At 52.4% G+C, this 12,371-nt stretch overlaps 1 protein-coding gene across 3 annotated transcripts in view; it reads right to left on the reverse strand.

Annotated features, from left to right (window-relative positions):
* PHF21B (PHD finger protein 21B) overlaps positions 1 to 12,371 on the reverse strand; it is a 95,908-nt gene that overhangs the window by 22,503 nt on the left and 61,034 nt on the right. For all 3 annotated transcript variants that reach the window (XM_029205642.1, XM_029205641.1, XM_029205643.1), the window contains exon 3: positions 1,863 to 1,955. In XM_029205642.1, the coding sequence (XP_029061475.1) occupies positions 1,863 to 1,955 (93 nt within the window). The remainder of the gene's footprint in view (positions 1 to 1,862; positions 1,956 to 12,371) is intronic.

Raw genomic sequence — 12,371 nt, forward strand, 5'->3', positions numbered from 1 at the left:
GTGTGTGTGTGTGTGTGTGTGTGTGTGTGTGTGTGTGTGTGTGTGTGCGCGCGCGCGCACACGCATATATTGGGGCAGAGGGAGAGGTGGCCCTTGGACTTTTACAGTTGAGGGGTGTACGTGGGAGTGAAAACTCCTAGGAAGACAGCACTGACCTTGAGCAGAAGCCTTTCCTTGGAGCTCCAGTCCTGACCCTCCCTTGCTCAAAAGCCTTCCGTAGCTCCCCACGGCCATTCAGTCACTGACAGGCAAAGCTCAGCTCCATTACTCCATATCCAAGGCCCCCAGAAGGCCTCTGCTGACGTCTCCAGTGCTATGCCTGCTCCCACTTCCCCTTCCAGTGCCGCCAGGCCTGCGGTTCCGGTCTCCCCACTGCCACCTGCCTCCTTTTCTCACCCCCGTGTCCTCATGCTCCAGTATCCTTCTGGGGTGCTCGTCCCCTGAGGCCTGCCTCCACCTTGGACTACCAAGACTTCCTACCCTCGGAGCCCTGCTTCTAGCACCATCTCCTCCAGGAAGCCCTCCCTGACCCCCAGGCAGGCTATGAGCCTCCTCAAGGCTCCCATAGCCCCCGTGAATCCTTCTGACTCAGGCCAATCACTCTGGGTTCAAATCGTCTGGTTCCTTGTCTGTCCCCCTCCTGGAATCTGAGCCTCTTGGGGACAGGATCCTGTCTGATTCAGCACAGGTGGGCATTCAGCGAGGCTGCCACAAGGACAAGAGGGCCCAGGGCAGCCGCCCCTCACTGTCCTCGAGCTGGGGGCATCGGCCCAGGCCTGCGGCCCCAGGACAGGCAGGAGCCGTTGTCGCCTGTGCAGCCGGCAGCCCCTCGCAGCTCAGCAGCAGGTGCCCCGCAAAGCTGCATACTGGGCGGTACCCAGCAGGCTTCTGCTCCAGACCAGGCCCGGCTACAAAGGCTTTGTGCCCCGATTCAGTCCTCACGGCCGCCAGGGAGGCACTGGCACCACCCTCTCTGCAGACGAGGAGACGCAGCCCAGGTGACTTGCCCAAAGTGCAGAGCCCAGCGGGGGACCCCGGCTGGAACCCAGGCCCAAGGCCTGGCGTCTGCGCCGTCTCCTGAAACGCACCCTTTTGTCCAGAGCTTCTAACACTTTTTTGACTGTGACCCACATTCAAAGATCTCCATTAGGACTTCCCTGGTGGCGCAGTGGTTAAGAATCTGCCTGCTATGCAGGGGACACGGGTTCGAGCCCTGGACTGGGAAGACCCCACATGCTGCGCAGCAACTAAGCCCGAGCACCACAACTACTGAGTCTGTGCTCTAGAGCCTGCGAGCCACAACTACTGAGCCCGCGCGCCACAACTACTGAGCCCACATGCCACAACTACTGAGCCTGCATGCCTAGAGCCCGTGCTCCGCAACAAGAGAAGCCACCGCAACAAGAAGCCCGCGCACCGCAACGCAGAGTAGCTCCTGTTCATCACAACTAGAGAAAGCCCGCGTGCAGCAACGAAGACCCAATGCAGCCAAAAATAATCAATCAATCAATCAATAAATTTATATTAAAAAATCTCCATTACGTCGTGATCCAGTCCAGAAACAAATTGTTCACAAAAAAATGCTTATGACGCGTCTTGGTATTTTCTGCTGTCTTCTAGTCCAGCCTAGTTTATTCCATTAAAAAAAAATCCTGGTCATGACCCACTAAATTGATTTCTCAATTCCTCACTGTGTGAAAAACTGGGTCTGGTCCAAACCTCTCCTCTGAAGGGCAGGCAGAGGAGGCAGGAGAGGAAAGGGACTCCCACGACGTCACACCCAGCTCAGGGCTCACCTAAACCTCACTGCTGAGGGGCTGTGGACAGACAGACAGCCCGGGGCCCACCCGCAGGCTGCTTACCTGAGGTAGCACTGCCGCTCCTTGCCCGGCCAACCTCTGCAAGGAGCTCACCTGAGGACCTGTGACAGGCACTGCAGTGATGGTTCCCAAAGCCTGGAAGACAAGAGGAGGGCGGCACTGAGACAGGACACGGCACCGGGACTCACGCGACCCCACCGGGCCGGCACCCGGCGACTCTCCCCAGCCTGGCGGCGCAGGGGTGCCTTGGAGACAGCGAACTCTGCTCTCCTCTCTCTTAATGGTAAGCTTTTCTTTTTTTTTTTTGGCGGTACGCGGGCCTCTCACTGTTGTGGCCTCTCCCGTTGCGGAGCACAGGCTCCGGACGCGCAGGCTCAGCGGCCATGGCTCACGGGCCCAGCCGCTCCGTGGCATGTGGGATCCTCCTGGACTGGGGCAGGAACCCGAGTCCCCTGCATCGGCAGGCAGACCCTCAACCACTGCGCCACCAGGGAAGCCCTAATGGTAAGCTTTTAAATCACGAAAGTAATATGTAACATGCAAGAAATTTTGGAAACCAGAAAAAGAGAATGGCATCCCTGGAAAACTATCACTGTCTCACATTAGCTTCCTTTTAAGTACGTTTTCTCTATAGCTGTACATGGAATTCTGTAACCTGTTTGTTTTTTTTTTTCATATTGTTTCCCTGCAAACATTTTTTGTTATTTTATTTGATCTATGAACATACAAACATGCAAAGTGAAAAGGAGGGAGGAAGGGGCAGAAAGAAAATGAAGGAAGGAGAGTCTGAGAGACAGAGAAGAGGGAGAGAGAATAGAGCAGGAGAGACAGAGAAGGGAGAATAAGGAGTTTATTAGATTTATAAAAATCACCTTAAGTTTACAGAGTACACACAGCTCAATTTGCCTATAGTTGTGACCTCAATAATCCTGTCAAATTTCAGGACAGGTTATTTAGTAAACATGATGTATATCTTGACAAAATAAAGGAGGCTACTAATAAGAACCAGCGAAGGTTAATTAAGAAAAAAGATCATGCTAAACTTGGAGCTTCCTTCCTTCCCAGTTTCCTTGGACTTGTCTTTTCTCATTTCCCCAGAGTGGAATCCACTCTCATTTCACCCAAAGACACAGCACCACTCACACCAAACAGAATGTGATGTGTAACCTGTTTTTCTACTTGTACTTAAGGACACATGTAAGGTTTCCTGAACTTGTTACAATCTCCATAAATCAGTCCTTTAATGGTTATAGAGTCTTTCATTCAGCAGACATCATGCTATTTCCTCAGCCAATCCCATCCTCCTAGGAATTTGGGTTTTATTCCCATCCTTTTCTGATTAATAAACAGTGGTGCAATATACATCTCTATGGATAAAGCCATTTCCACATCACAAGGTATTTCTGTAGCAGAGTCTGAAAATAGGAATCAATGGGTAGGGATTTTATTTATTTATTTATTTAGTTAGTTAGTTAGTCTGCATTGGGTCTTCGCTGCTGCACGTGGGCTTTTTTCTAGTTGCAGTGAGCGGGGGCTTCTCATTGCGGTGGTTTCTCTTGTTGTGGAGCACGGGCTCTGGGCGTGTGGGCTTCAGTAGTTGCAGCAGGTGGGCTCAGTAGTTTCAGCTCACAGGTTCTAGGGTGCGCAGGCTTCAGTAGTTGTGGCACTTGGGCTCAGTAGTTGTGGCTCACGGGCTCTAGAGCACAGGCTTAGTAGTTGTGGCGCACGGGCTTAGCTGCTCTGCAGCATGTGGGATCTTCCCAGACCAGGGATCGAACCTGTGTCCCCTGCATTGGCAGGCGGACTCTTAACCACTGCACCACCAGGGAAGTCCATCAATGGGTAGAAATTTTCAAAGGTAGGACTATTTTGGGCCCTTGATATATGTCCCCACTGTGCTAACTCAGGAGGGGCCATGACCAGGGCTCACCCCAACACACCCTCAAATCTCAGCGTCCGAGTCAGGGCTCTTTCCAATGCATGATGGGATGGCCACACCTGCAGCAGGGTGGATATTCAGGGTGTGGAGATAGGAGATGACACACTCCCAGGGACTCCAGGCCCACACAAATACAGAGGATGTGTTTTGGGGTTCCCGTTTGCCTAAGGTCCCTTTTCTAGGAATCAACACTACCTACAGCTGCTGAAGGGGAGGTTTCACATGGCCACGTTTGTACCCCATGAGCCTGCCTGATGGGGAGCGGCATCTCTCACTTGGGGCCAGCCAAACCACCAGTGACCAGAGGGGTTCTCTCTTGAACTCAGAAGCCAAAATTCTTAACAAAGTGTCAGCAAGTCAACCCCAGCAATAATATGAAGGATAATACATCCTGAATAAGTTGAACTCATCCCAGGAATGCAAGGCTGCATCACCATGTGAAAATCAGTCAGAAAATAATGATATGGTTATCTCAATGTATGCAGAGAAAGCAGTGAACGAAATTCAACATCCATTCATGATAAAAAATTTCAGCAAACTAGGAAGAGAAAGTAACTTCTTCACCTGATAAAAGGCATCTATAAAAAATGAACAGCTACCATCATACTTAATGATGAATGTTTTTCCACTGAGATCAGGAATGAGGCAGGGATGTTCTCTTACCACTCCTGTTGCCATTGGACTAGAAGTCCTAGCCAGTGCAATAAGGCGAGAAATAAGGTTAACTTCCTTAACCTGATAAGAGGCATCTATAAAAAATGAACAGCTACCATCATACTTAATGATGAATGTTTTTCCACGGAGATCAGGGATGAGGTAGGGATGTTCTCTTACCACTCCTGTTGCCATTGGACTAGAAGTCCTAGCCAGTGCAATAAGGCAAGAAAAAGAAATAAAAGGCCTTCAGATTAGGAAGAAGAAATAAAACTGTCTCTGCAGATGGCAGTAGCAACTACGTAGAAAATCTGACGGAATCTACAAAAAAAGGCTGTTAGAACTAATAATTGAGCTTAGCGAGGTTGTAGGATACAACTTCAACATACAAAAAGCAACTGTATTTCTATATACTAGCACGAACATTTAGAAATGTAAAAAAATGTTTACCTGCCATTTGCAACAGCATAAGAAATGAGGAATACTTAGGGATAAATACCACAATAGCTGTATAAGAGCTGTACACTGAAAACTTTCAAACACTGATGAGAGAAATTTTAAAAATACCTGCATAAAGAGAGAGACATACCATAACCATGGATCAGAGGCCAGTATTATTAAGATGTAAATGCTCCCCAAATCGACCTATGGCTTCAATACAGCCTCCATCAAAATTCACCCCAAAAAGGGTAGAAAATGACAAGGTCCTTTTTAAATGCATGTGGAAATGCAAAGGACCCAGAATAGCCAAAACAACTTGAAACAAACAAAAAACAACATCAAACAAACAAAGTGAAGGACTTGTATTTCCCAACTTTAAGACCTATTATAAAGCTACAGTAATCAAGACGGTGTGGTATAGGTGTTAAGTTATGCAAATAATAGATCAATGGAACTGAATAGAGTCCAAAAATAGACTCAAACATATATGGTCAACTGATTTTTCAGCAAAGGCTGCAAACTCCATTAACATAGTGGAGAAAGGACAATAGTTTCACAAATGGTGTTGGAACAAGTAGATACTCATATATTAAAAACAAACGAGACATAACTAATCCATACGTCTCACATATTAAAAAAAAAACCCAAATGGATCAGAGACCTAAATGTAAAGCCTAAAACTATAAAATTTCTAGGAGAAAACACAGGAGAAAATCTTTGGGGCTGTGGGTTAGGCACAGTGTCTTGGATACCACACCAAAAGCATAATCCATATAAGGACAAATTAATACACTAGACTTCAAAAAATTAAAAACTCCTGACGCTGGAGAGACAGTGTTAAAAGAATGAAAAAACGAGCCACAGACTGGGAAAAAACATGTGCAAATTACCTATCTGATAAAAGACTTGTATCCAGAATGTATAAAACAACTGTCAAAACCCAGTAACTGGAAAACAACCCAATTAAAAACTGATTTGAACAGAACACATCACTAAAGAAGATATGCTGTTGACAAATAAGCAAATGAAGAGATACTAAACGTCATTCGTTAGAGAAATGCGAATTAAACCACAGTAAGACACCACTATGCACCCATTCAGACGGCTACAATAAAAAAGGCTGACCAAGTCCAGAGCTGGTGAAGTGCATGCACTACTCTTGGGAACATAAAGCAGTGCAATCACACTGGAACAGTTTGACAGTTTCGTAGAAAGTGAAATATACATTTACCTGCTATGGACTGAATGTTGATGTCCGTCCCCCCAGAACTTGTATGTTGAAACGCTAATCCCCAGTGTGATGCTTTTGGAGATGGAGCCTTTGCGGGTGATCAGGTCATGAGGGTGGGGTCCTCACGATGGGACTAGTGTCTTCATAAGGACAAACATAAGAGGGCTTGCTTCCCCTCTCTCTCTGCCACGTGAGGACACAGCAAGGAGTCTGCCATGGTTTAAATGTTTGTGTCCCCCTAAAATTCGCTTGTTGGGATCCTAACTCTCAATGTGATGGTGTTAGAAGGCAGGGCCTTTGGGAGGTGCTTAAGCCAGGAGGGGGGAATCCTGATGAAATGAATGGGACTTGTGCCTATAAAAAAGGCTGCAGAGACTCTTTTTTTTTTTTTTAAATGTTGAGCCTTCTTTCAATTTATTTATTTTTATTTTTGGCTGTGTTGGGTCTTCGTCTCTGTGCGAGGGCTTTCTCTAGTTGTGGCAAGCGGGGGCCACTCTTCATCGCGGTGTGCGGGCCTCTCACTGTCGTGGCCTCTCTTGTTGCGGAGCACAGGCTCCAGACGCGCAGGCTCAGTAGTTGTGGCCCACGGGCCCAGTTGCTCCGCGGCATGTGGAATCTTCCCAGACCGGGGCTCGAACCCGTGTCCCCTGCATTAGCAGGCAGATTCTCAACCACTGCGCCACCAGGGAAACCCTGCAGAGACTCTTAGCTCCTTCCCCCAGGCAAGAATACACCAAGAAGTCTGCAGCCGGAAAGAGAGCCCTCACCTGACCATGCTGGCACCCTGATCTCCAACTTCCGGCCTCCACAACTGTGAGCAATAAACTTCTGTTTACAGTAACCACCCAGTCTGTGGTATTTTGTTATAGCAGCCCGAATGGGCAAAGACAGCATCCAACTGCAAATCAGGAAGAGGGTTTGCACCGCAAGCCAAATCAGCCAGCACCTTGATCCTGGACCTCCCAGCTTCCAGAACTGTGAGAAATGAATGTCTGTTGTTTAAGCCCCGCCCCACCCCCAGTGGGTGGTATTTTGTTATAGCAGTCCCAACTAAAACATTCTACCCCTAGGCATTACCCAAGAGAAATGAAAGCACACGCCCACACAGAGGCTTGTTCCAGAGCAGTTCACAGCACCTCTACTTGCGATCGCCCCAAATGGAAAGAGCCCACATGTTCATCAACAGGTCCACAGATGAACAAACTGTGGCAAATCCACCCAATGGAATATGACTCAGAAATAAAAAAGGAATACGCAATTGATACACACAACGTGGATGAATCTCAAAGTAATCTTGCTGAATGCAGCAGGACAAAAAAAAAGGACTTATTATTGTATGATGCCATTTATATGAAATTCCAGAAAATGCAAACTCATCTAAAGGGATCAGAGGTTGTGTGGAGATGAGGGGATCGGAGGAAGGGATCAAAGACACAGGGAAATTTTTGAGGGTCAAGGGTGTGTTTACTATCTTGATTCCGGTGATGGTTTCACAGGTGTAGACCTATGTCAAACATCTTGCACGCTTTAAATATGATAACTTACTGTATATATTATTCTAACAAAGCTGCTGAAAATAACCCCCCTACTTCCCCCCTTGTAGCTCTCTGTCCCTGGAATGAGCGTCATCCTTCTCCAAATGACACAGCAGAGCCCCACAACCCACAGAGCTGCTTCTCTGGATTATGATGGGGTGGCTCCTCCCTCTTCTGGAATTTTCCACCTGCCCTAAAGTGGGCGAAGCTCTGAGGCTCCCGTCCTTCCAGCCAGCTGCTTGCCTCTCTGCATGAAGCCAAATTATCCACATTTAACTGGAAAGTCCCTGTGGACATTTGCTGGAACAGAGCTTAAATGCAATGCAGCGAGCACCCAAACAGACGCGGTCACTGTAAGAGGAAGCGTCTCAATCCACAGTGCCGCTTTCAGTCCCTCTCCAGCACCGCTTGGCGAGCCCTGCCCAATGCCCATTTTAAAGGCTCTGCCCGCCTTCTGCAAAGGGATGCGCGTAGAAGGCTGTGCCCTCTCCCTCCCCTGGACCTGCGGTCTCTTCGGCATCACAACCCCTGGGCCCCGGCCCAGACCTGGGCAGGTGAGAGGCAGGCACGAAGGGAGCACCATTTGACTGACAAGCTTCCAGATGATTCCATCAACCTGGGGACCACAGGATGAGAAGAAGCTGGCCTGTCCATCCAGCAGGTTCTGTGATGAAAGGCCCACATGGGCACTTCACTCCATCAGTGAGCGGAGCTGTGTGGTCCCCTGGCTGCAGGGGTTCCTGCGCGGGTGACGGGTAGCCAGAAGATTCCAGGGCCCCAGGAACACAAGGGCAAATCCATGCCCAACACCTACAGGAGCCAGGGAACAGGCACAAAGCTGCTTTCCCTGGGGACTCCCTTCTGGCTAAGATGCCCAATCAAGCCCTCCAGACGAGGGGTGTGTGCCGTCTGTGTGTTTTTCCAGTCCGTGTGTCTCTGCACGGAAAGGCGTGAGGGTTGCTGTGTGTCCGTTTCCGGGTGTGTTTTCGTACCAGCTACTCCATTCTCTGGCATCCACGTGGGCGCCTGTGTCCTGTGTGTTTCCATATGGATTCTTCTCTGGGTACCTCTTTTGCTCTGGTCCGTGTGTCTTGCGGATGACACCGTCTGTGGTTCCAAGCCTTCATTGCAGGTCGGCGCTCAGTCCTCTCTCCTGGCTTGGGACACCGGGGACATCTGTCCACACACCTTAGAAATCTGCAATCAGGGAGAGGGAGGGAGGGGACCACGAGAGGATGGGGTGGGTGGAGGCTGCTGGGGGGGCAGAGCCCCCGAGGTCAGAGTGGGTGGGGGGGGGAAGATAGGGGGAGCTTTACTTTGACCTCGTTCTCAAATACTCAGTTACCAAGAAAGAAACAGGACCCGCCACAGGGGAAATACTGAACGCCTGCGGGATGTTCACAGCCCAAAGATGGTTCACTTGCTGACTCCATGAACTAAAATACTGCCCGACTCCAACCCGACGGCTGGCATTTATACTACTGCCAGGGACTCGGGGTGGCCGATGGCTCTTTAAGGAGCACCTTACCGTGTGTGGGGTGCCCTCTGTGCCACAGCAGCAGGAGGGACACGGAAGAACGGATGACTCCCTGGGTCAAGGGCCGAAGTCCCAGGCTTTGGGGAGGAGTTTGCTACAGAGAGGCTGCTGAGCAGGGTCCCTCCGCCGCCCCGCTTCTGGGAACCGTGGGTTCCTTCCGGGAACACCAAAGCCCCCTTCCGCCCACTGTCCATCCTGTGATCACCATCTGTTTGCTTCTCTTCGCTCCAAAGCTTACCCCAGAGCGCGTTTTTCCACATCCATATAAACCTTTAATTAACAAGCCGAAGAGACATTTTATCTGGCAGGGCCTGACCTTTCTGCTCCGTGTTGGAACTTATCGATACCAGCAGAAACAATCATCTCAGAGACTATTTCACAAGCACCGGATAGCTTATAGCCACACTTTTGTCGAGATAAACGAGCTCCTGGGCTTCCCCGGTGGCGCAGTGGTTGAGGGTCCGCCTGCCGATGCAGGGGACACGGGTTCGTGCCCCGGTCCGGGAAGATCCCACATGCCGCGGAGCCTGTGCTCCGCAGCGGGAGGGGTCGCAGCGGTGAGAGGCCCGCGTACCGCAAAAAATAAATAAATAAAATAAATAAAATAAACGAGCTCCTTATGACTGCGGTTACAGCTCTAAGCATTTTAAGGGAGACAAAAAGGGGCATGAAAGTCAAAGATAACTTCACATTTTTCCTGCATCGGTGGAGTCCCTGGGGCAGCCTGGGAAACCCTGGAGAAGCTCGGTCGCGGCCGAGGCAGGTGGGAGACGCCCAGGAGACAGGGGTCTGTACACAGGGTGGGGACGGACTGGGCTTGGGGCTGGGCTCGGGTTCTGGCTCTAACACCAGCCACGTGTGGCACCCTTGCTCTCTGTCCCCAGTCTCCTCGTCCACGACAGGAAGAGTTCCCGCTGCAGGGGTGGGAGGGGGCTAAAGGGAGTGGGCCTCAAGGATCAGCACAAAGCCTGGTGCACGTCTGGCTCCGTGAGACCTGGGTGGAGAGGAAGCGGGTCAGACCCGGCTGTGCCCGGAACTGCGGCACTGAGCGGGTGCCTGGGAGGGACGTACAACCCTGGCGTCCCGGCAGGGACAGCCTCGGGGTCAGCCTGTCCAGGTGCCAGTCCTGGAGTGGCCCCTCTCCTGTTGGGCCAACCTGGGGAAGCCCCCTCTGCTCGCCAGCTCCTACCTCCCCGTCTCTAACACGGGGTGTACATGCTCACCTCCCCCGCAACAACCAGAGTGAAGTACACGAACGTGAGGAAGCGTGAAGAAGTAAGAACGGGAAACTGGTGTCCCAGGCTTCCTGCTGTGCTCGGTTCAACAGCTCTCTCCCTCGTCAGGGGACAGACCCCGGAGCCAGCCTGCAGCCAGGGCTTTCACTGTGTGGCTCAGGAAGGGGAACAGTGTGGTGAACAGGACGGGCAGTGCCCGGCCTCACAAAGGCTGCTCTCATCCCAGGCCCCGACCCGATGGCTCAGAACTGGCCTCTCTCATCTCTGCTGCCCTGCTGGATGGCGGATCCTGGAGTCCAGCCCAGGTACCGGCCCAAGCAGGAGCTTGGTGAAGTGACTGATGCCTGTCGTCAGACAAGGAGGGCCGCGGACCCCCAGGGTCCAACTCCGGGACCCCGGCAGGAGATGCTCAGGGAACTGCTGAGGGCCAGGGGAGCAGGACTCCTTGAAACCTGCACACACGGTCACCCAGAGCACCACTCCACGAGGCAAGCCTGCCCCCGACCCCCTGGGCTTGGCTCCAGTTCCTGCGCCCAGCGAGACCCCAGACCTCACAGAGCCCCCCTCCCAGCGGGACCCCTGGCGTGTGTGAATGGGTTTTGAAGTGGCCCCGTCCTGTCTATGTAAACGTGTTCCCAAAGCAGGCAGAAAGCCAGTCTTGGGGACCGGCCCGTCTCCAGAACCGGACAGGACAACCCCACGCGGCACCCTGAGCCAGGGTCCACCCTGGCCTTCGTCTGCCACATCTCGGGCACCATCCGTGAGCAGGCCTCCTGCCCGGGCTTTCCAGATGGGCCTGTTAAGCTGAGTCCAAGGGCCTTGCATGCTGGCAGCAGGGAGACCGGCAGTCACAGCCAGCGGCACGAGAAGCGCCAGAGCCACGCGGCCAGCTGTGTCTCCCACGCGCCCTGGCCCCGCGACACGCAGCAGGTTGGTGAACTCAGTCCTCTCTCCTGGTTGCAGGAGGAGGGGAGGGCAGCAGTGGGATGGGGGCCACACTGAGCCCTGCCCCACGCTCCACGTGGCCTCATGGCCCCTCCCCCAGGCCACGTGGGCAGGGCTGAGAGGAGGGAGAGTTCCCCAAGCCTCACAGCCGGGGAGGCAGAGACGCAGGGCAATGCCCCACCTGAACGCCCTTTTCCAGAACTTTCTCCACTCACGGGACTCACAATTCAGGGCTGACGCCTGCTCTAACCCGGCCTGTCCCTGGACACACCATGCGTCTTCTCCTGACCCTGAAGCCAACCTCCGACCCTGACCAGCTGCATGCCCTGGGGGGCTGTTCCCTAGCCTCTCCGTCCCTCAGTTTCCACAGCTGTCAACCACAGACAACCTCACGCCAACCTCTGAGGACGGCTGTCAGTGTGAACTGTCGCAGCAGGCGGGAGAGCACGAGGCAGGCCAAGCTCAGCCCTGGGCCAAACACAGACGACACGCAGCCCCTCCGGACGCTCGGAGTGAGCATCCATCCCCAAACTGGCAACATTCGCACAGTTTCGATTTAACGCTGGTGGCACAGAGGGCTTCCCTGGAGTATGAGCTTGGGAGGCTGGTGGAGTGGGGGCATGTACAGACACTGAGGGCTTCCACATGCCTTTTCCCCAGCCTGACCCACCGAACCCAAACCACCGACCCTCAGACACGTGCCCCCAGAGGAGACCCAACCCTGCTTCCGGTTGCACCCGGGACACCAGAAGCTATTTAAAAAACTTATTTCCATCCAGCACTGGCAGAGCTGGCCGCACAGAGGGGCTTTCTCATATGATGGCACCAGAGAGGGGCTGCCATGGCAAGAGCTACCTGGGAATGCAGTTGGGGCGGGTAGTGGCCGGGTGGTCTCGCACTACCTCGTGTGGGACACTTGGCTCTCACGCTCCCGGGGGCCCGGGCTCCTGTCCCCACGTGGAGGGGGCGGAGCGCCTTGACCCCATGAGCTCCAACAGCAGTGACTGTCCTCACCGACAGTCACCAGAGAGACA

Source organism: Monodon monoceros, unplaced genomic scaffold (genome assembly GCF_005190385.1).
Source record: "Monodon monoceros isolate NGI ecotype Baffin Bay Population unplaced genomic scaffold, NGI_Narwhal_1 Super_Scaffold_6, whole genome shotgun sequence".
NCBI lineage: Eukaryota > Metazoa > Chordata > Mammalia > Artiodactyla > Monodontidae > Monodon > Monodon monoceros.